Here is a 23,698-nt window from a genome sequence, read left to right on the forward strand (position 1 = left end):
GGTCCTCCTGGACAGAATACAGAATCCATACTCCTTTTGTCACACCATCACTATTCTTATATGTTCTGTCAAACCCTGATTTCTCTTTATAAACTACATCCATTGGGCAGAACTCGACTCCCTCTCTGGTTGACCCTGCCCTCCCATCATTTCCTTTCCCTCAGCCATTCCCCTTAATGCTCTTCTTTTCACAATTCCTAAACAAAATATTGTACTTTGTTATCTTGATGCATTTTTACTCTGACTTTAAAACTTTCAATAAAAATCTGTTAAAAAAAAGTTACTCTAGTTCTTCACTGGAGAAAAATTTCTGGTAAGGCACACAAAGACGCCCACCAACTGATAAGATCGCCAAATTCATTAAGTGAATTACGCCTTTTAATGAATTTGGTACATCTCAGTCCTGCATGCACCTTTTTTAGATTGGCTTACGAAACACTGGTCTTAATGAAACAGGGCCATAGTGTTACATCTGACTAAGACACTGATGGTTAATCGGCCAAACTATTTGGTCCTCAAATATGGTCTTTAACTCCTTCTAAGAGCCTCACATTACATTTAGCCAGGGCTGAGTAAGAGGGTAGGTGCACACAGTCGTTTACACGGCAGTACAAAAAAGGGCTTATTCACAACATCATATTTTACTTCATTGTTACAATTGCAGGTTTAGGGACCAGCAGTTATTAATTGTGGCCTTACCACAAATACGGCAGTTATATGGTTATGCGAATAACCTTTATGATCCAGCACAGCACTCAGTACACAGGGACACTCATGTCTAATTATATTCTAGGTTGACTTCCAACTTGACTTACACTGAGGGCACATCAGGCTGATATAGGAGCCATGTGACTTTAATAGAAATCAAAAAGCCTTATTGTCATCTGCTGATTGACCGCAATCAAACGGAATCAAGATGCCTTAAGAATGTTGAAGGGGAAACAGATTTGAACGTGAGACCCAGTCAGGTGACGTCCAGTGAGGCGTTTTCAAATATAACGGTCGAGGTGATTTCGGCGCCAAGCTGCAGAGAGAAGGAGACGCATGCTGGATGCGCTGAGGAAACCAGCCTGACAAGTCGGAGTCAGAGACCAGCGAGGCAGGACAGGGGGACGCCGATGAACAAATGCCGGATTCACCGCAGAGATACCCCGAGTGCCGAGGCCGCTGAGGAGAGCCGGGATCTGCTTGTGGTACTGAGTGACTTCACAGTACCCGACATTGCCCGTCAACCGACAAGGTCTGGACCCCGCTATCCAAGGCGTGAGAGACCGCCTCCAATGGCTGAGCAAAGGGGAGATAAGAGAGAACTGCGTCAGAGGAGTCACACCAGCAGAAACAGAGGAGCTGCATTGTTGAACAGGGCCGTCACTTCAATTGATCATCCACGGTGCCGGGGGCAGTGGGGTTTAGGATGTCAGGTTGGGAGGGGGACGGGCGAAGTGGAAAAAGCTAAACTGGATTTAATTGACTTTGTTAGAAAAAGACTTGCAGCCTAGCGGGAATAACCGGTGACCCCTGCTAGGGCCATTCACAGAGTTAAAGAACTGCCGTGGTGACTCCCACACCAGGGAGCATCACATTATTTTGGGAGATTGTTCATTGTTATTGTAAATTACCTGCTCATCCTTGTTACTAACCTCTTGTTTAAAGCCTGGTTATATATATATAAATTGTTTTTACACAGCTCTGACTGCCCTCACTTCGTGTCTCTGCGCGTTGCATTTCTGACACCTGCTTTACATTTAGACCCAGAGAAATTAATTGATCATCCCTGGGCTAAGTGCAATTGGTAATAGGGCAATTAATAAAAGGCTCCAAGCTGATGGCAAAATAGGTAATCTGCCCCTAAGCCCTACTGCACTGAAGGATGGAAGTACGGCTTTGTTTCTTTCCCAGCCGCTACTCAAACATTATGTTACAACTAGAGATGAGCGTTGTTCTACTCGAACTGTTCGCCAATCTCAAATTCGAGCTGTTTTGGGCGGTGTTCGAGCCGTTCGGCGAACACGAACAATTTGAGAAAAATTCGGCTGTTCGAGGTTATGTTCGATAACTGTTCGTGCACCAAAATCATAACTGGATTTTTTCTCAGTAATGATGAAAATTAATGTTAATACGCAGTTTGAGTGTACAGCGGGGTGGGGGGAGGGGCAGGGGATGGATCTCTGCAGGAACAATGAAGATCTCCATTTTTTTTTCTCTTTCCCGCATTTGCAGTGGGGAGGTGCAATCTGTCAGCCTATCAGCAGCGCACACACGGAGCGAAGTGCTTTTTTTCACACAAGCAAGGGCATGTGTCATTGGCAGTGTATGTCACATGTCCTTGCCCTATAAGACCAAGCCATTTTCCCCGTCGCCACCATTTTCTCACTGCTGCAGCTGCGTGTTAGACGGCACCGCTGTTGCTGTGTGCGCTATACCTTGTTAATTTCAAGCCAATTTTCGCACAAATATACAGATAGCTTGGGAGTAGGGAATAGTTGTGATTGCAGTCCTTTTAAGGACTAGGTTACAGCATTTCCTACGACTTTTATCAGGGAGGTCTGTGCTCTTAAATAGATAGGTTGTGGGAGTAAAGACTAATTGTAATTGCAGTCCTTTTCAGGACTAGGTTACATCAGTTCCTATCAGTTTTTGCCAGGCAGGTCTGTGCCAGTGCTGTGCAAGTTTTTTTCACAGCATTTGGCTGAATCTAGCAAAGCTAATCCTTTTTGGCCTATTGCAGAGTGTGTTAGTCAGTGGAGTAGCCTATCTGTGTTGCAAGATATAACACCTGTGTATAGAATACCAATTTTTTTACTGCACCTAGTGAAGTAAAATCTTTTGGGCATAGCATCATTCTATTAGTCCATCTATACTGACCTCCATCAGGTTGCAAACTGAATATAATTTTTTTCTGCATCTAGCTCTGAAAAAATATTTGGGCTTCTAGCAGTGTGTGGGACTTGGTCTATTAGTCCATCTATACTGACCTCCATCAGGTTGCAAATTAAAAATAATTTTTTTCTTCATTTAGCTCTGAAAAAATATTTGGGCTTCTAGCAGTGTGTGGGACTTGTTCTGTTAGTCCTTCTATACTGACCTCCAGCAGGTTGCAAATTGAATATAATTTTTTTCTGCATCTAGCTCTGAAAAAATAGTTGGGCTTCTAGCGGTGTGTGGGACTTGGTCTATTAGTCCATCTATACTGACCTCCATCAGGTTGCAAATTAAAAATAATTTTTTTCTGCATCTAGCTCTGAAAAAATATTTGGGCTTCTAGCAGTGTGTGGGACTTGGTCTATTAGTCCATCTATACTGACCTCCATCAGGTTGCAAATTAAAAATAATTTTTTTCTGCATCTAGCTCTGAAAAAATATTTGGGCTTCTAGCAGTGTGTGGGACTTGGTCTATTAGTCCATCTATACTGACCTCCATCAGGTTGCAAATTAAAAATAATTTTTTTCTGCATCTAGCTCTGAAAAAATATTTGGGCTTCTAGCAGTGTGTGGGACTTGGTCTATTAGTCCATCTATACTGACCTCCATCAGGTTGCAAATTAAAAATAATTTTTTTCTTCATTTAGCTCTGAAAAAATATTTTGGCTTCTAGCAGTGTGTGGGACTTGTTCTATTAGTCCTTCTATACTGACCTCCAGCAGGTTGCAAATTGAATATAATTTTTTTCTGCATCTAGCTCTGAAAAAATAGTTGGGCTTCTAGCGGTGTGTGGGACTTGGTCTATTAGTCCATCTATACTGACCTCCATCAGGTTGCAAATTAAAAATAATTTTTTTCTGCATCTAGCTCTGAAAAAATATTTGGGCTTCTAGCAGTGTGTGGGACTTGGTCTATTAGTCCATCTATACTGACCTCCATCAGGTTGCAAATTAAAAATATTTTTTTTCTGCATCTAGCTCTGAAAAAATATTTGGGCTTCTAGCGGTGTGTGGGACTTGGTCTATTAGTCCATCTATACTGACCTCCATCAGGTTGCAAATTAAAAATAATTTTTTTCTGCATCTAGCTCTGAAAAAATATTTGGGCTTCTAGCAGTGTGTGGGACTTGGTCTATTAGTCCATCTATACTGACCTCCATCAGGTTGCAAATTAAAAATAATTTTTTTCTGCATCTAGCTCTGAAAAAATATTTGGGCTTCTAGCGGTGTGTGGGACTTGGTCTATTAGTCCATCTATACTGACCTCCATCAGGTTGCAAATTAAAAATAATTTTTTTCTGCATCTAGCTCTGAAAAAATATTTGGGCTTCTAGCGGTGTGTGGGACTTGGTCTATTAGTCCATCTATACTGACCTCCATGAGGTTGCAAATTCAAAATAATTTTTTTCTTCATTTAGCTCTGAAAAAATATTTGGGCTTCTAGCAGTGTGTGGGACTTGTTCTATTAGTCCTTCTATACTGACCTCCAGCAGGTTGCAAATTGAATATAATTTTTTTCTGCATCTAGCTCTGAAAAAATAGTTGGGCTTCTAGCGGTGTGTGGGACTTGGTCTATTAGTCCATCTATACTGACCTCCATCAGGTTGCAAATTAAAAATAATTTTTTTCTGCATCTAGCTCTGAAAAAATATTTGGGCTTCTAGCAGTGTGTGGGACTTGGTCTATTAGTCCATCTATACTGACCTCCATCAGGTTGCAAATTAAAAATAATTTTTATCTGCATCTACAGTACCTCTGAAAAAATATTTGGGCTTCTAGCTGTGTGTGGGACTATTTGTATTAGTCCATCTATACTGACCTCCATCAGGTTGCAAACTGAATATATTTTTTTCTGCATCTACCTCTGAAAAAATATTTGGCCTTCTAGTAGTGTGTCGGACTTTCTCTATTAGTCCATCTATACTGACCTCCATCAGGTTGCAAATTAAAACTAATTTTTATCTGCATCTACAGTACCTCTGAAAAAATATTTGGGCTTCTAGCTGTGTGTGGGACTATTTGTATTGGTCCATCTATACTGACCTCCATCAGGTTGCAAATTCAAAATAATTTTTTTCTGCATCTAACCCAGCCAATAGTTTTGGCCTAATACCACAGTTTGGCCACTCAGCTCTGCTCGGTTACCATCCATTGTTTTTTTGTGCAAACAACTCCAGAGTTGTGAATTAGTTAACCACCAAAATGAGTGGAAAAAGGCCTGCTGCTGGTGGAAAGGGGAATAGGCGTGTTGGGAAGGGGAAAAAAGGTTGTGTCCGTGGGGTAGGTGTTAAAGCAACAGTAACATCTGCAGAAGAAAGACCATCTTCCAGCCAAACTAAAATGTCTACTTCTTTTAGCGGACAATGTGATAAGATCCCTTTCTTACGGCCACGCCAATCGCTACAAATTCCAGATGAGGCACAAAAACAGCAGGTGCTTCAACGGATATCAAGTGCTCCTTTAAGTGGGCTCTCCTCCACATCAACTTCAACATCACAAATACTCCAGTCCTCAAAGGTGTCACCCAAATCGCACTTGCTTCCTCACAGCTCCCAAATCTCCTGCTGCCCGTCTGAGTATGAGGTAGAACAGATGGTTGAGTCTGCAGAGCTGTTTACTCATACTATAGCCTGGGAATCAGAGGTCGACTCCAGCGCTTCTGTGAATCCAGACGAGGAAATGATCTGCACTGATGCCCAGAATCTTTATGAGTCGGATCCAGGACCAGACGCAGAAGGTTCTGACCATAATGTAGACCCTCATTCCCAAACTGTAACTCCTGTTGGTGGAGACAATGAGGAAGACGATGATAAGACTCAAATACCTGATTGGAGCGACAACTTTAGTTTTTTGTCAGGGCAGGAACAGGTTGGCTCTGAGGACGACGGGTGTGATAACGCACAGGGTGATGATGATGAGGTCGGAGATCCCACTTACTGTCAACCCACAGTCAGCCAAGAGATGAGGTCAGCAGAGGAGGTGGAGGAAGATGCTAGTGACGACGAGGTCAGGTTGCGCCTTCCTGGACAGAGACGTAGTACTGGAAGCACGTCAACAACTGCATCCTCAAACACAACTCTGCCTCTCACCACAAGTCGTGGTGGCTCTTCAGGTCGCATGGGTGCTAAGCCTTGCATAGCCTGGGCATTTTTTCAGATCGATAAAGATGACCCAACTCGTGTTATCTGTAACATTTGTCAGCAAAAGCTAAGTAGAGGCCAAAAAATACATAGTTTGAGTACTTCATGCATGAACCGGCACATGGACATGAAGCATAAGTTGCAGTGGGAAGCTCAGTGTGCTACAATGCGGCCTAGCCGGCCGGGCCAATCACCGTCTGCCATATCTTGTGCATCCGCGGCCTCTTCATCCTCTGTGACTGGGGGGACAGCAGTCACACCTGTTTTGGGGCGCAGACCTGCCACCTCTTTACCCGCAACAGCCAGCGTGATTGGCAGGTCATCATTTTCTTTGGAGGTGGTAACACCAGCTGGTGTTGAGCGCTGTCCGACATCGATAGCACCACCTTTGGATCAAGGCAACCTAACATGTCCGCCTGCATCTTCCTCACAGACCGGCAGTTTGCCGGGGACACCCTTATCAACCCCGTCTAAGCACAATAGCCAGCCCTCGGTCCCTCAGATGTGGATGTAGCACCCTGAGGATTCGGCTGCTACAGGGGTATTACACCTCAAGCCAGAGGTGTGATATTCCACTCCCGGGTAAGGATGGAGTGTGGAACTGAGCTCAGTAGGCTGCATGCACTACACACATCCCATTTCCGAGGAACAGACCGATGGTACTCCCACTAGAGAAATGTGCAGGTACGACAGTGTCTGTTCCTGGCTGGAGTGGGAGGGGGGTGGAACATCCCAGTAGTGTAGGGGCAGATAGGGGGAGCAGTCTGGGTAGTGCTAGGAGCTCATTGGGTGCTGGTCACCTGAGCTCACACATAGAGGGAGTATATAAGGTGGGAACCATCTTAGATCAGGGTCAGTCTGTCAGTCTTTGTGCAGAGGAAGAGAGCAGAGGAGAAGAGCAGCTCCAAGGCCCAGAGAGAGAGAGAGGAGAAAGAAAGACCCAGAGGGGGAGAAAGAAGGAACTCCAAGAGCCCAAATTAGACCAGAGGGTGAAGAGTTGGCAACAGGGTACCGGATCCCAAGCTGGCAGAGGCTACAGCACACCTTAGCCAGGAACCGGAGGTCGTGGGCAGGATCGATCTGCCACGATCACCCACTAAATCCACCCGGAAGGCAGACCAGGAATAGGGTCAGGGAACCCAGAGACAAGGGTTTACCACCAAGAGGCCCGAGGGAGCCGGACATAGGTGGATCCCTGGTGGGGAAGGCCAGAGAAGAGGACAGGACAGAAAGGGAGCTCAGGACCACGCTCCAGAATCACCTGGGGGTTGGCCGAGTCCAGGACCTGGTGGACGCAGCACGGCTCGGGTGGTCACTCAAGGCCGGAGTGACCAGAACAACTGCAGTAAGTAAACAAACCCTGAACTGCACAGCCCGACTCTGACTCTCATTTCCATCCCCGCTGCACCACCACAACCCCCATCCTCTGCAACTGACCCCCTGAGGCTATACCCCTCCCGTTGGGGGTTATACTACCTAAGCTGCACCCACATCACCAGCCTCAGTGGACCCTGCTGCAGCGGCGGCCGTATTGACCGCAATTCAACGGGTGGCGTAGTCGACACAAAAGAACATCTAGTAACATCATAAGGACTGCCACACACTGAGATTGACACCCTGGGCACGGACCGGGTCACAGCCACTCGGAGACTACAACCCCCATCTGATCCGGCTCCGGGTATCCCCCAAACAACACTGGCCCAGGGGGCGCGTCAACTTTGGCGTAGTCGGCAGGATAACGTGCCCGCAACAACCGGGTACTGCGTGCCTGAAGAAAAGTTCACCGTTACCTCAAAAAGAAGTCTCCTGCCGGTTCCGGAGGGTCCCCGCCATCGGACCCCATCACAGGTCGTTTCCCGCCGGTTGTCCGCCATTTGCAGCTTTTTCCCGCCATCCATGGAGTTTCCCGCCACTGGGAGACGATTCCCGCCATTTCCGAAGATTTCCCGCCTTGGAAGAGCGGACGCCATTATGGGCGTGCCAGAGGGTGGCAAGAGGCCACCTCCCATCGTGGGCCAGGTCGAAGAATGGCGCCAAAAGCGGAAACCGCTCCCATCAACAGAGACTGTGATGCTGGAAGTGTCCATCAGCGTAAGAGAACTGCCCCTGGAACTGAAGTTGCCCCGGGACCACCCTCGATGTGGGCAGAGACAGAAGAAGAGAACAAAGATGGGTGTCGCCTGGAGCAGTCTGGAGAGAGCGCACCCGGAGACAAGACGTCTGGAAGAGAGTCCAGAGAGAGCCTCCCCGGAGATGGAGGGAGAGCCAGGCAGCACCGACCCAGTGGTCAGGAGCCTGATGCGGGCCGCCACTCCAGGCAGCACCGACCCAGTGGTCAGGAGCCTGTTGCCGGTCGCCACTCCAGAAAGCCTGCTGGAGATTCTAGCACAGCTCCCCCGAGACCGGGAGTGTGCACAGACCGCGCTGGAGGGCCTCGCACGGAGGATGGCCCGGGTGCAGCGAGAGACGTTGGCGGAGTGGAGCCGAGAGATGGCCCAGCAGACCGAAATCCGTCAGCGGAGCACGCCACCCGAGACGAGGAGACAGACCGCCTTTGAGGATGGCGCAGGAGGACTGAAGGCCGGAGACGGCGCCGAGAAGGGAGCCGAACGAATGGAGGCAGGTAAAGGGGACGTCACTACCCCGAGCAGGGAAACCGCGTGCCTGCCCCAGCTCCCCGTCGCAGAGCCCGAAGTACCCCCTGCGGTGCCCGTCGCTGCAACGTCACCGCCGCAGACTAGGCCTCAAACGGAAGCCGCGACCCCTGTGACGTCACACGCCTCGACCCCGAGCGTGGCCAAGCAGGAAGTACCATCGGCCTGGTCGCAAGGCCTAGTACCCCCGGGCGCCGCAATACCAACAGCGCCCCCTACCTCCGCGGAGCCACCGGCCTGGTCGCAGGGCCGAATAACCCAGGGCGCCGCCGTTCTTACGGTGCCCTTTGCCTTTAAGGTGCCCCAGGCCTGGTCGCAAGGCCTGGTCGACCCGGGCGCCGCTACCATCAACGCGCCCTCAACATCTAGAGTACCGCACCTGGGTGAAAATCTATTTGCCCAGCATACGGGCCCGGACGGGTCTGAAACTGAAACTGTCCACAAAGAAAGAGCAGGAGGACGCCGTCGTTGAAGTACGGTAGAGAGAGACTGTATAAAGTTGCCCGTCGGGGTACCAAGAACTGTTACCTAGTTAAAATATAGTCCCCGTTGGGACCAGCAAAGTGAACTGTTAACCCCGTGTGTCCCTATTCCCACTGACCGAGGACTGAGGGCGGTCAATCCTCCCTAATACCTGGCCGAGGACTGAGAGCGGCCATAGCCCCTTGTATATAGTTGCGCTTCCTAAAGCGCCCCCTGCCGGTTTTGTAGGAAACTGTTTTCTTCCAAAAGAGACTGTCGCACTTTACCCGGTCACAAGTTGCACCGTGACCGGAGGTACCAGAAGACAAGAATGTTTCTAATGAAAAGTTTTTATGAAAAGTTTTATATGATGTTTTATTATGTTGTTTATGCAAAAATTGTATGTTTTGGTGTTTTTTATATCTTACAGCCCGAGGACGTGCTGTGATTTACCAGGGGGGAATGTAGCACCCTGAGGATTCGGCTGCTACAGGGGTATTACACCTCAAGCCAGAGGTGTGATATTCCACTCCCGGGTAAGGATGGAGTGTGGAACTGAGCTCAGTAGGCTGCATGCACTACACACATCCCATTTCCGAGGAACAGACCGATGGTACTCCCACTAGAGAAATGTGCAGGTACAACAGTGTCTGTTCCTGGCTGGAGTGGGAGGGGGGTGGAACATCCCAGTAGTGTAGGGGCAGATAGGGGGAGCAGTCTGGGTAGTGCTAGGAGCTCATTGGGTGCTGGTCACCTGAGCTCACACATAGAGGGAGTATATAAGGTGGGAACCATCTTAGATTAGGGTCAGTCTGTCAGTCTTTGTGCAGAGGAAGAGAGCAGAGGAGAAGAGCAGCTCCAAGGCCCAGAGAGAGAGAGAGGAGAAAGAAAGACCCAGAGGGGGAGAAAGAAGGAACTCCAAGAGCCCAAATTAGACCAGAGGGTGAAGAGTTGGCAACAGGGTACCGGATCAAAAGCTGGCAGAGGCTACAGCACACCTTAGCCAGGAACCGGAGGTCGTGGGCAGGATCGATCTGCCACGATCACCCACTAAATCCACCCGGAAGGCAGACCAGGAATAGGGTCAGGGAACCCAGAGACAAGGGTTTACCACCAAGAGGCCCGAGGGAGCCGGACATAGGTGGATCCCTGGTGGGGAAGGCCAGAGAAGAGGACAGGACAGAAAGGGAGCTCAGGACCATGCTCCAGAATCACCTGGGGGTTGGCCGAGTCCAGGACCTGGTGGACGCAGCACGGCTCGGGTGGTCACTCAAGGCCGGAGTGACCAGAACAACTGCACTAAGTAAACAAACCCTGAACTGCACAGCCCGACTCTGACTCTCATTTCCATCCCCGCTGCACCACCACAACCCCCATCCTCTGCAACTGACCCCCTGAGGCTATACCCCTCCCGTTGGGGGTTATACTACCTAAGCTGCACCCACATCACCAGCCTCAGTGGACCCTGCTGCAGCGGCGGCCGTATTGACCGCAATTCAACGGGTGGCGTAGTCGACACAAAAGAACATCTAGTAACATCATAAGGACTGCCACACACTGAGCTTGACACCCTGGGCACGGACCGGGTCACAGCCACTCGGAGACTACAACCCCCATCTGATCCGGCTCCGGGTATCCCCCAAACAACACTGGCCCAGGGGGCGTGTCATGGACAAGTAAAAGACCATTTCCTCCTAGCCATGAGAAAGCTAAGAGGTTGAATTTCACCATCTGCAAGCTCTTGGCTACAGAAATGCTGCCTTTCCGCCTGGTGGACACAGAGGATTTTCGAGACCTTATGTCCGTCGCAGTGCCCCAGTACCAGATGCCCAGTCGGCACTACTTCTCAAAGAAAGGTGTGCCTGCGCTCCACCAGCATGTCGCACACAACATCACCGCTTCTTTGAGAAACTCTGTGTGTGACAGGGTGCATTTCACCACAGACACTTGGACGAGTAGGCATGGACAGGGGCGTTACATGTCGCTGACTGGGCACTGGGTAACTATGGTGACAGCAGGACAAGGGGCTGCTGTCCAAGTCTTGCCGTCCCCACGAGTTGTGCGTCAATCCTCTTTATGTCAAAGTTCCTCCACTGCTTCTGCCTCCTCAACCTCCTCTCGGTCTTCCACCTGCACCCAAAGCCTGTCTGGTCATGCCACAAGCTTTCTAACTGCGCAGAAGGGATCCTGCACACCTCCTTACTATGCTGGCAGTAGGGCTCAACGTCATCAGGCGGTTTTTACATTGAAATGTCTGGGAAATGTGAGTCACACAGCTGAGGAGTTGTGGTCAGCTCTGGAGAACCAATTTCATGAATGGTTGTTCCACTGGACCTGAAACCAGGGAAGGCCGTGTGCGACAATGCTGCAAACCTGGGTGCGGCCCTTCGCCGGGGCAATGTCACACACGTGCCTTGTATGGCTCACGTGTTGAACCTGGTTGTCCAGCAATTTTTAGCCCACTATCCCAGACTAGATGGCCTTCTGCAGAGGGCACGGTCGCTGTGTGCTCACTTCCGCCGTTCGCATCCCGCAGCTCAGCGACTTACATCTCTACAGAAGTCGTTGGGCCTGCCACTTCACCGGCTAAAATGCGATGTGCCTACCCGGTGGAATTCAACTCTGCACATGTTGCAGCGACTGTGGCAGCACCGACAAGCCCTGGTGCAATACGTTCTGACGTATAGCCTGGGCCAACGAGATTCAGAGGTGGGGCAAATCACGCTGGAGGAGTGGTCTCAGATCAGGGACCTATGCACCCTTCTGCACAGTTTTGAAATGGCGACGAAGATGTTTAGTGCTGACGATGCCATTATCAGCATGACTATTCCGGTGATTTACATGCTGGAGCACATGTTAAACAGAATTCGGAGTCAGGTGGTGGCACAAGAGGAGGTGGAGGAAGTAGAGGAGGAGGAGTTGTATGCGGAAGGGCTAACATCTGCAAGGTCCAGACGGTCGGCAGCACCAAGGCGGCAGGCATGTGAGGGTGGGGGAGATGGTTTTACCAGGGCGCATGGTAGCAGCCAAACTAGTGAGGAAGGTGCAGGAGCCCAGGAAGAAGTGGAGGACGAACTGATGGAAGACTCATCAGATGAGGGAGACCTTGATCACATTTCTGTTGTGCGAGGTTGGGGGGAGAGGACAGAGGAAGGAAGCATGATTGTTACCTCGCCACCAACACAACAGGGACTTGGTGCTCCTGGATGCGCAACACACATGAGTGCTTTCTTGCTGCACTACCTGCAACATGACCCTCGAATTGTGAGAATTAGAAATAATCCTGACTACTGGGTTGCCACACTGTTAGATCCCCGGTACAAAAGTAAATTTGCAGAAATTATTCCTGCCATAGAAAGGGATGCACGCATGCAGGAGTATCAGCAGAGACTGTTGCAGAATCTTACATGTGCTTTTCCACAAAATACCAGTGGTGCACGTAGTGAATCTCACAGTTCCAACTTGCCAACCGTGGGACCGTCAAGTGTTCAGCACTCAAACCGTAACAGAACCACAGTATCTGCTGGTAACATCAATTTTGCGGAATCATTTCACCACTTTTTTAGCCCATCCTTTGCAAGGCCACAGGAGACAAGAAGTCTGACACATAGTCAACGCCTAGAGACGATGGTACAGGAGTATCTCCAAGTAAACATTGAAGCCACGACTGTGTCACTGGACCCTTGCTCTTTTTGGGCTTCCAATCTGGATAAATGGCCGGAGCTAGCCACTTACGCCTTGGAGATCTTGTCATGCCCCGCAGCCAGCGTTCTGTCTGAACGTGTGTTCAGCGCTGCTGGTGGTGTGCTGACAGATAAGCGCACGCGGCTCTCCACTGATAATGTAGACAGACTCACGTTCATAAAGATGAACAAATCATGGATCCGAAACGACTTTTCTACCCCTGTGTCATCCTGGGGAGAGTAAAAGCTTGATGATTGGTTAAAATCACCCTACCAACCGTTTTAAGCTTTCAAATTACTAATCATGTTTATCTGTATCTTGACTGGAAAATAATTTGGGCTTTGTAGCAGTGTGCAGCACTGATCCTATTAGGCCATCTATACTAAAGCTTCACCAGATTTAAAATTAAAAATAATTTTTAGCTGCATCTAGCCCGGAAAATAATTTTGGGGCTCCGAGATGCGCAAGGCACATAAGTGCCTTCTTGCTGCACTACCTGCAGCATGACCCTCATATTGTCAGAATTCGAAGTAATCATGACTACTGGGTTGCCACACTCTTAGATCCCCCAAACTTTTCGATCAACCTTTTCATTTTAATAAAGACCAAAAAAATGGTCATTTTTGAAATTATAAGCATTAGCAGGTTGTTAGAAACTGAAATCAAACAGTTTTCAACTCAAAACTTTATTCTAGGTGATGTTACATTTTCACATAGGACCCCTTGTTCAAAAGGAGCTTCTGAACTCTCTCGTCCATTGAATTTGTCAGGTTTTGGATGGTTTCTGCTTCAATTGTTTTGCATGAGGACAGAATACCCTCCCAGAGCTGTTGCTTAGATGTGAACTGCCTCCCGCCATCATAGACACTCCTTTTAATGATGCTCCAAAGGTTCTGAATGGGGTAGAGGTCAGGGGAGCATGGGGGTCACACCATAAGTTTGTCCCCTTTTATGCCCATATCAGCCAGAGATGCAGATGTTTTATGTGCAGCATGAGATGGTGCATTATCATGCAGAAAAATGATCTTGCTGTGAAATACACGGTTCTTCTTCTTGAACCATGGCAGGAAGTGCTGTTTGAGAAAATCCACATACATTATGGAGTTCATCTTTAGCGCCTTCAGGGATCCTAAAGGGGCCGACAATCTCTCTCCCCATGATTGCAGCCCAAAACATTACTCCACCTCCTCCTTGTTGGCGCTGTAGCCGTGTTTGCGTGGGGTGTCCATCAACCAGCCATCCTCCACTCCATCCATCTGGACCATCGAGCGCTGCACGGCACTCATCCGTGAACAAAACAGTTTTGAAATCAGTCTTCATGTAATGTTTGGCCCACTGGAGCCGTTTCTGCTTGTGTGAAGTGGATAGAGGAGGTCGACAGGATGGCGCATGCACAGCTGCAAACCTCTGAAGGACCCTGCATCTTGTTGTTCGGGGGATGTTGGAGGCACAAGCAGCTTCAAAAACTTGTCTGCTGCTATGACAAGGCTTTTTTGCCGCTGCTCTTTCAACCTGACGTAATTGCCTGTAGGAAAGAGTCCTCAATTTGCCCTTATCAGCACGCACACGTGTGTACTGTGAATCAGCTACATACTTCTTGATTGCCAAGACACTTCATCCTGATCATCGCACAATGTTGATTGTAGTCATGCCTTGACCTAAACACTCCACAATTTGTTGCTTCTCAGCAGCCGACACATCCTTTTTCTTTCCCATTTTGGCAGAAAATGTAGGCTGCTTAATAATGTGAGAGAGCCTTCTTAAGTAGTCTTGCCTTTCATTGGACACACCTGCCAAACTAATTAGCACAGGTGTCTGCAATTGCTTACAGTGATATAAAGAGCCCTGACACACATCACCATCAATGAGTTTAACTGACAAACAAACAAATTCTTCCCTTATCACTCCTAAACACTTTTTGTATAATAATTTGGAACGCAGTGTACATGTGCTTTTCCACAAAACACCAGTGGTTCACGTAGTGAATCTTACAGTTCTAACTTGCCAACCGTGGTCTGTATAGAGTTGTTCAATAAAGGGCCCAAAATTAAGATAACATAGCTGGGAGAGGTCTCTATGAATAGGAATTCCTAAGTATTTGATACCCTGTGAGGGCCAGGCAAAGGGAAAGTTGGACTGGATGGAATCCTATATGGATTTGGGGAGGGAGACATCGAGGGCCTCAGACTTCGCTGCATTGATTTTAAAATTTTACCATGTAACAAAGTGATCTATTTCAGCCATAACAGCATGGATGGATATATGTGATTGAGTGATATATACTAGGACATCATCAGCAAATAGAGAGCACTTGTACTCGGTGCCTCCCACCTCAATCCACCTAATATTGGGGTTATGGCGAATTGATGAGAGCAGGTGCTCCGTCACTAGGATGTATAAGAGAGGGGACAGAGGACATCACTGCCTTGTCCCATTGGTGATTGTGAAAGGTGATGACAATGTTCTGACGCACCCCCTGGGCCTTGGGACACCCGGAGCCGGACCCTTTTTGGTGGATGCTGGTGGTTGTAGTCTTTGTGGCGGCGACCCGGTTCCGTGGCTCAGGGCGGTCAAAACAGTGGCGGAACTATTTATGTGGTTTTCATGTTTAAATGTCCGACTACGCCACCCATGGATTGCGGTCAGATTGAACCGCCGCTACAGGGCAGACCACTGAGGCTGGTGTTGTGGGTGCAGCAGAGCGTAGCATAACTCCCCACGGGAGGAGTATAGCCTCAGGGCAGTGTATGCGGAGGATGGGGGTGATGGTGCAGGGCAGCAGCAGTAACGACACGGAGTCAGTGATGCAGTTCAGGGCCTTTACTCACAGTTCTTATTATCCAGACCACGTCTGCAGGTAACGGCTGGCCACGTCGTACTGTGCTCACCAGGTGAGGGGCTCAGACAACTCCCAGATAACTTTGGAGCACTTCACAGGACCCCCTTTGTGTGTCCTTTGTCTGGCCTTTCTTACCAACACTTCTGTCCGGCTGCCTCGGGCCTCCTCTTGGTAAACTTGGCGCCAGTTTCCCTGACCCTATGTGGTGCCTTCCTAGCGGGTGTAGCGAGGGGCTGCGCCACATAAAATGTCAGAGCCTCCGGTTTCTAGCTGAGGGTCGTTTCCTGCCTCCACTAGTTCGGGGACCGGTCTCCCCCTTTGGCCTGACCCCTCCACGCAGGTGGATTCGGGCGTGCGGTGGCGACTCGCCCGTCCGCACCCCTGGGATCCCTTCATTCCTCGTTCCTGGAGCCTTCTCCGCTCCTCTTCCTTCCTTCTCCCTCTTCCAGGCCTGGGCCTCTGTTACTAGGCCCGCCTCCGGAGCAGAGCTCATGCAGAGCCCCTGCTCCCTGCCACTTCTGCTCAGACTTCTCTGCACTGAACTAAGATGCAGAGCCCACCTTTTATACTCCCTTCTCAATGCACCCAGGAACTGCTTCCTCCCTGCTCCTGCACTACAGGGTTCCCCTTCCTCAGTGTTCCCTCCCCCCACTCCAGCCAGGGACAGGGACTGTCGTGCCCATCTCAGGGGCATATTGGTCGCCCTGCCCCACGGCAATGTGGTGTAATGCATGTGACGCGCCCCTGGGCCTGTGTCGCGCTGCGTTGCGCACGCGGGAGCTTACCCGGAGCCGGATCTGTTTAGGGTTGTAGTCTCGTGGCGGTGACCCGGTCCGTGCCCAGGGAGTCAAACTGGACGGCAGTCTGTTAGCGGTAGAAAATGGTTGATGACTACGCCACCCGTTGAATGCAGCCAGGGGGCTGCTGCTGCAGGGCAGACCGCTGAGGCCAGTGGAAGGATGGTGCAGCGTGATAGTATAACCCCCAACGGGAGGGGTATGGCCTCAGGGCAGCCGACGTGGATGATGGGGGTAGCAGGAACCACTCAGAGACGGTATGGTAGCGTTCAGGGTCTTTACTGGTAACAACGATAGACCCTCCCGGAGTACTTGCTAGCGAACGGGGCCTGGTCAGTCCTTGAGCAGATGGGATCTCCCCTGGCCAGGCGTAGTTGTAGGCCTCCCAAGCTGACTGTACTCTTCTGGCTACCTTGCTAGAAGCTGATGTAAGTAGCCCACGTCCCTGAGTGTACCGTGTGGTGCTCACCCGTATGGCCGGTGACTCGGGGCCTTCTAATGGCTTCCGCTCCACGATGGCGGTGCTGGTCCCACGCGTGTGACCGGGCCTTCGGGCTTCTGGGCCAGGGGACCTGAAATCCCCTGCCTGACGGATTCTGCTGCTGGGTAGAAGTTAGTCCCCACAGCCTCGGACTCCGGGTCCGGTAAAGAATCTTCTTAGTCAGGGCGAGCTCTTTAGCTGCCAGCCCCTGACTCCTTGTGACTCTGCTGCTTCCTATGCTGCTCTTGTCTCTACTCTTCCTGGACTCCAGGCTCAGGCCCCAGGACAGGGCCTGCCTGTGGAGCAGAGCCCATAGAGCAGCTCTGCTCCCTGTCTTCTCCTCTCAGAACTCCCTACCCTGCCTCAGCCCCAGGTTTATATAGGGGAAGTCCTTCCCCTCCCAAGACTGGGCAGGAGGTGTGGCATGCACAGGATCCCTGACCAAAGGACCTCCCACCTGCTCTCAGACGTAATATCTCTATCACTGTGGCAACCAGACCCCTGGGGTGTCACATTCCCCCCTAGTGAAATTTAGTACTCCGGGACTAAACATATTTTTGTAACATAACAAAGTATAAACAATAACATTACAATAAGGAAACGCATAAAGCTGGTCACGGCGTGTCCGTAACCGGGTGCAGTCTTTGAAGAAAGCAAGGTGTCCATTTCACCAAAACAGGGAGACGTAACCAGGTAGGGGTCTGTCCTACCCCGAGTCCTTAACAGTCTTTTAGTCCATCCTGGGTTACGCTCCACTAACTGTACAAAGGATTCCCGGTAAATCCACCAAGGACTCCTATAAATAACTGGAAACACATAATATTTACAAGATATGGCCGCTCTCAGTCCTCGGCCAGTGGGGATAAGGATTGGCTGCTCACAGTCCTCAGCCTGTGGGGAGATGGGATGGCTGCTCACAGTCCTCAGCCTGGTTAAGGATAGGGGACACACGGGAACAGTTCACACTTGTCCCAAAGGGGACCATATTTTAATTAGCAACACAAGTACCCCTACGGGTAACTATGTACAGTACCACTTTACCGTACTTCAGTAACGGCATCCTCCTGCTCCTTCTTGTGTGTAGGCTTCAGACCCGTCCGGGTCCTCTTGGCTTTCCTCATATTGGTAGTACTGCAGCTCCTCCTTGGTTAACGTGGAGGGCGTACAGTCCTTTTGCACCTGGGGAGTTCAGGCCTTGCGACCAGGCGTGGAGAGGGTCGCCGTTGATGACGCCCGGGGTCAGAGGGTGCAACTTTGGGCCTGGGCGCGGGCTGGTGGTGGTAGTGCCCAGGGCTGGAGGGCTTGGCCGCAGGGCTTGTTGCGAGGGCTGGAGCAGGTCGGTGTCTGCAGCGCCCGGAATCGGCGGCTCCACCAGGGGGCCCGGGAGCAGGCTGACGCTGGCAGCGTCCGGGACAGGGAGACTCCTCTTACCTGCTCCCGCGACCGCTCCTGCGTCACGCGTCTTCTCCCGGCGCTGGTCGGGGCCGGCGACGACTGGGGCACTGCCGATGCTGGGCAGCTTAGTCTGCTGCCGGTCCGCCATCTTGCTGTCCGTTCCTGGTGTCCTCCTCCCCCCTAGTGGACCGTGGCCTACCTTCCGGAGATCCTCTTCCGTAGGCCGCGGCTCCGCAGTCAATCGTCGGGGTAGAGGACCTGGCGTCGCGCTCCTGTGACGTCGGCGTCTGCTGGGCTCCTTCCAGGACCTTACGCAACGTCCGGACGTGAGGCGGGGCTTCAGTTCTCGCGCGCTTTCGGAGTCCACGCCCCTCTTCTTCCCGCGCGGCGTCTCCAAGATGGCGTCCAATGGCGGGAAAACTCCACGGATGGCGGGAAGAAGGCTGAAGATGGCGCCGGATGGCGGGAAACTTCACCGATGGCGGGAAGAAGGCTGAAGATGGCGCCGGATGGCGGGAATCTTCACCGATGGCGGGAATCTTCACCACTGGTAAGTTTGAAAAGTCTCTTTTTCAGGCACGCAGTACCCGGTGGTTGCGGGCACGTGATCCTGCCGACTACGCCAAAGTTGACGCGCCCCTGGGCCTGTGTCGCGCTGCGTTGCGCACGCGGGAGCTTACCCGGAGCCGGATCTGTTTAGGGTTGTAGTCTCGTGGCGGTGACCCGGTCCGTGCCCAGGGAGTCAAACTGGACGGCAGTCTGTTAGCGGTAGAAAATGGTTGATGACTACGCCACCCGTTGAATGCAGCCAGGGGGCTGCTGCTGCAGGGCAGACCGCTGAGGCCGGTGGAAGGATGGTGCAGCGTGATAGTATAACCCCCAACGGGAGGGGTATGGCCTCAGGGCAGCCGACGTGGATGATGGGGGTAGCAGGAACCACTCAGAGACGGTATGGTAGCGTTCAGGGTCTTTACTGGTAACAACGATAGACCCTCCCGGAGTACTTGCTAGCGAACGGGGCCTGGTCAGTCCTTGAGCAGATGGGATCTCCCCTGGCCAGGCGTAGTTGTAGGCCTCCCAAGCTGACTGTACTCTTCTGGCTACCTTGCTAGAAGCTGATGTAAGTAGCCCACGTCCCTGAGTGTACCGTGTGGTGCTCACCCGTATGGCCGGTGACTCGGGGCCTTCTAATGGCTTCCGCTCCACGATGGCGGTGCTGGTCCCACGCGTGTGACCGGGCCTTCGGGCTTCTGGGCCAGGGGACCTGAAATCCCCTGCCTGACGGATTCTGCTGCTGGGTAGAAGTTAGTCCCCACAGCCTCGGACTCCGGGTCCGGTAAAGAATCTTCTTAGTCAGGGCGAGCTCTTTAGCTGCCAGCCCCTGACTCCTTGTGACTCTGCTGCTTCCTATGCTGCTCTTGTCTCTACTCTTCCTGGACTCCAGGCTCAGGCCCCAGGACAGGGCCTGCCTGTGGAGCAGAGCCCATAGAGCAGCTCTGCTCCCTGTCTTCTCCTCTCAGAACTCCCTACCCTGCCTCAGCCCCAGGTTTATATAGGGGAAGTCCTTCCCCTCCCAAGACTGGGCAGGAGGTGTGGCATGCACAGGATCCCTGACCAAAGGACCTCCCACCTGCTCTCAGACGTAATATCTCTATCACTGTGGCAACCAGACCCCTGGGGTGTCACACATGCAGGTGTCGGGTCCTGATCCACACTCCATCCTTACCTGAGAGTGAGATATCACACCTCTGGGTGAGGTGCAATACGTCTGTAGCAACCGAGCCCTCAGGGTGCTACAGTTCCATTTATCTTCAGCCTAGGTGACGTATTGCGATACAGGGCCGTGATTTTGGCTATAAAAGGGTCCCCTAGACCCCTACCCCAAGTTTTTTAAGAGAATCATATATGGCGTGCCAGGAGACTCTATGGAATGCTTTCTAAGCATCCAACGAGAGTATCTAATTACAAATTTTTAACTGCATCTAGCCCAGGAAATACTTTGTGCCTAGTAGCAGTGTCTGCTAGTGAGCGGATTATCCCGGCTGTTAAGCAAGCTGCACCACCTGTAGTTTAGACACTTAATTTTTTCAAAGGAAATGCTTCGGGACCATGGGATACTTAGTGAAGAGCATCAGGAGGCACCCCAAGGCATAGGGGCTGGGACTGGCAGTAGGATGCCTTGCGGTGGACAGCCGAGCTCGATCCTTATAAAAGCTTTTTAACTGCAGCAGCTTTAGTGGACGCTACTGGAGCTGGAATTACCGCGGCTGCTGGCATGAGACTTGCCCTCCAATAGATCCTTGTAAATGGATTTAAAGTGTATTCATTCAAATTAGAGAGACAATTTAAATTAAAAAGCTTAGAGCTGCCTCCACCACAGGGGGGCTCGCTCGACCCACCAGCGGACAGGCACCAGTATTGGGAGAGGGGGGCTGGCCGTCAGGGTTCACCGCGGCTCTGGCACAAACCCGGCGACACGGAGGTGGCACGGGCAGGAGCGGACTGGCCGTGTCGGCTTCTCACTTTTTGGATTTTAGAAGGGCATGACATGCCTATATCTGTGTCTCCCCCTCCTTTTACTCCTCCACCTCTTTTATTTTCGCATGACTATATGTACTTGTCACTTTTCCATGTGTTAGTTATGTCTTCTGAGCAGTTTGTCAGCTTTTGGACACCTTTGAAGGTGTTTTCTATGTGTTTCTATGTGTTTTTGTTTGCCTGCCATTGGTTTTAACGGTGTTCGAAGGTGTTCGACGAACAGTTCGACGAACAGTTCGGCGAACACACGGGTGTTCGACGAACCGAACCGAACTCGAACACTACGGGGGTGGCTCAACACTAGTTACAACCTCTCTTGTACAAATGCACATTCTCATACATTAGACGAATAAATGCATGAATGAGTCTACAATCCTTGGAAACCACATGCCTTATTTCCTGTTAAGATATAAGAGGATAAAACAGTCTGGTTGTTAAGAAACAGAATAAATCTAGATAACAACAATTACCATACATAGTAAATTATATCATCTTGAAGTAGTTTAAGTCAACAAAGTGGAAATTGTGAATTATTTTATCTATGTTTGATGCTTAGCCATTTATAAAAGTCAGATGTGGCTGAGACCAGAACAACTACTCTCCAAGATATAATCAGAGATATAGTCTATTAGAAATACGCTAATGGATATGCAATAGTTTTACATGACGCATATTGAATTGGTGCCAAAATAATTTAAAAGCTTTTTGTCTCAATTACATATAATTGAAAGACTTGTGTGTTCTTTTAAACAGAGGTCAGCAGTGTATACTGTGATTAATTATGCTAAGGGAGGCTCTGACAATATTTTAAATGCAGCATCCACCCACAGAAAAAAAATGTCTGCGTAGAGGCAAAAAAAAAAATTAGATCTGATCTGTCAATGTCCAAAACTTTGTAGAGTTTGCACAACAAGGAGCATATTTTTGGGATGTCAATAAACCCCTATTAGACTTGGTCTAGGGAACATATCACTTACCCTATTCCCAGGTGCTCCCGATTCTCCTAGTGACCCTGGGAAGCCTTTTGACCCCTTTTCTCCCTATGTAAATAAAAGAAGCAATGGTTTACCAATCATAAAATTATCAATCATGTCATCTATTATATGATCATTAACGAGAATCTGTCAGCAGAATTTCACTCCCAAAACTAGCTATTTATGTGCATGCGGCTCTTTCAAAGACAAGGCCAGCAATATCTTTATATGGCCAGTCCGTTCCTTCGTTATTGAGAAATCAGTATATTCTGCATAACTAATCATATGCTAAATAGCTGCAAGTCAAATTTATGTATGAGATAGCCAAGATGATTGTCTATAAAATTATGGTAGTCTCACGTTCAAAGCAGTAGTGGATGGTGAGATATGGAGCCTGAAAGACAAAAGTTCAAAATATTGCTTTTGATTGTCAGTGTAAATAAGGCTGAAGAGCTATAGTAGATTTGAAGCCTCTGTCACTCCAGGTCTATTCCCCGCCCAGTGCCACCTCCTCCTGAAGCCCTGGGCGGGGAATAGAGCTGTAGTGACAGAGGCTTCAGATCTACAAAAGCTCTTCAGCCTCATTTACAGTGGGGAAAGTGCCATTTTACATTGAAGCAGCTTTTTACATGGCTATTTCCCATCCTTACAGCAAATGGGATAGGGGAGGGGGTTTGAGTGAGAGGGATTTCAGAGATTTCTAATATTTTCTATGACACCGTGGACAAAGGAACATCAAGATCTCTGAAGATAGACTTTTAACCTTGAGATTGTTGATATTGTTCCACAATTTTGGTTCTCAAGTCCTCAGATAGTTCTATTCTCTTTCTGTTCTCCATGCTTAGTGTGGCACACACAGACACAATGCAAAGATTGAGTCAATTTCTCCCCTTTTTTTAATCTGATTTCAGGTGTGATTTTCATATTACCCACACCTGTTACTTGTCACAGGTGAGTTTGAACGAGCATAACATGTTTGAAACAAAGTTGTTTACCCACAATTTTGGAAAGGTTGGGTTTTGTGGTGTTCCATCACATACAAAGGAAATAAACATGTGTATAACAAAACATGTGTAATTGCAATAATTTTCTGGGAGAAATAGTTTATTTTCAGGAACAATTTCAAGAGTGCTAACATTTTTGGCCATAACTGTAAATAGTTTTTGAGGTGAAATCCTACTAACAGATTAACTATGTATTAATACGTATTTGGTGCATAGGATGTGAATAGTGCCGCAGCCTCCCCACCTCATGCAGCCTGATACAGATTCATCCATGGGGCATGCAACTTGCTTATCACTCCATCATGGTAAAAAAAGCACCAGATTAGGAGATATATTTGATAGAAAACCTTGATAACTGTGTATCTCACTGTGCAGTTATGAAACCCTGCTTGCTTTTTCTAACACGGACGAACTAGTTAAAAAAATAACATTTTGAAAAAAAAAATAAAGCCAAAGTACTGGAGGACAATGCATTGTATTAAATATTCTTTGGCAACCCGATTCCTTTTTTACTTAGCTTTAACCCTTTCACCTCGTAGCCTGTTTTCACCTTTCTGACCAGGCCAATTTTTTGAATTCTGACCACTGTCACTTTATGAGGTAATTACTCTGGAACGCTTCAACGGATCCTGGTGATTCTGAGAATGTTTTTTAATGAAATATTGTACTTCATGATAGTGGTAAAATTTATTTGATATGACTTAAATTTATTTGTGAAAAAATCGGAAATTTGGCGAACATTTTTAAAATTTTGCAAATTTCAAAATTTTAATCTTTATGCCCTTAAATCAGAGAGATATGTCACACAA

General features: G+C 49.3%; 1 protein-coding gene across 1 annotated transcript in view; it reads right to left on the reverse strand.

Annotated features, from left to right (window-relative positions):
• The window catches only part of LOC141264639 (uncharacterized), a 98,168-nt gene that overhangs the window by 47,628 nt on the left and 26,842 nt on the right, over nt 1–23,698 (reverse strand). Inside the window, exon 9 of the mRNA XM_073676912.1 lies at nt 21,889–21,951. Coding sequence (XP_073533013.1) covers nt 21,889–21,951 — 63 coding nt within the window. The remainder of the gene's footprint in view (nt 1–21,888; nt 21,952–23,698) is intronic.

The sequence above is a fragment of the Phyllobates terribilis genome, unplaced genomic scaffold (assembly GCF_046119375.1).
Source record: "Phyllobates terribilis strain yellow unplaced genomic scaffold, ASM4611937v1 Scaffold_4__5_contigs__length_816908805, whole genome shotgun sequence".
Taxonomy (NCBI): Eukaryota; Metazoa; Chordata; class Amphibia; order Anura; family Dendrobatidae; genus Phyllobates; species Phyllobates terribilis.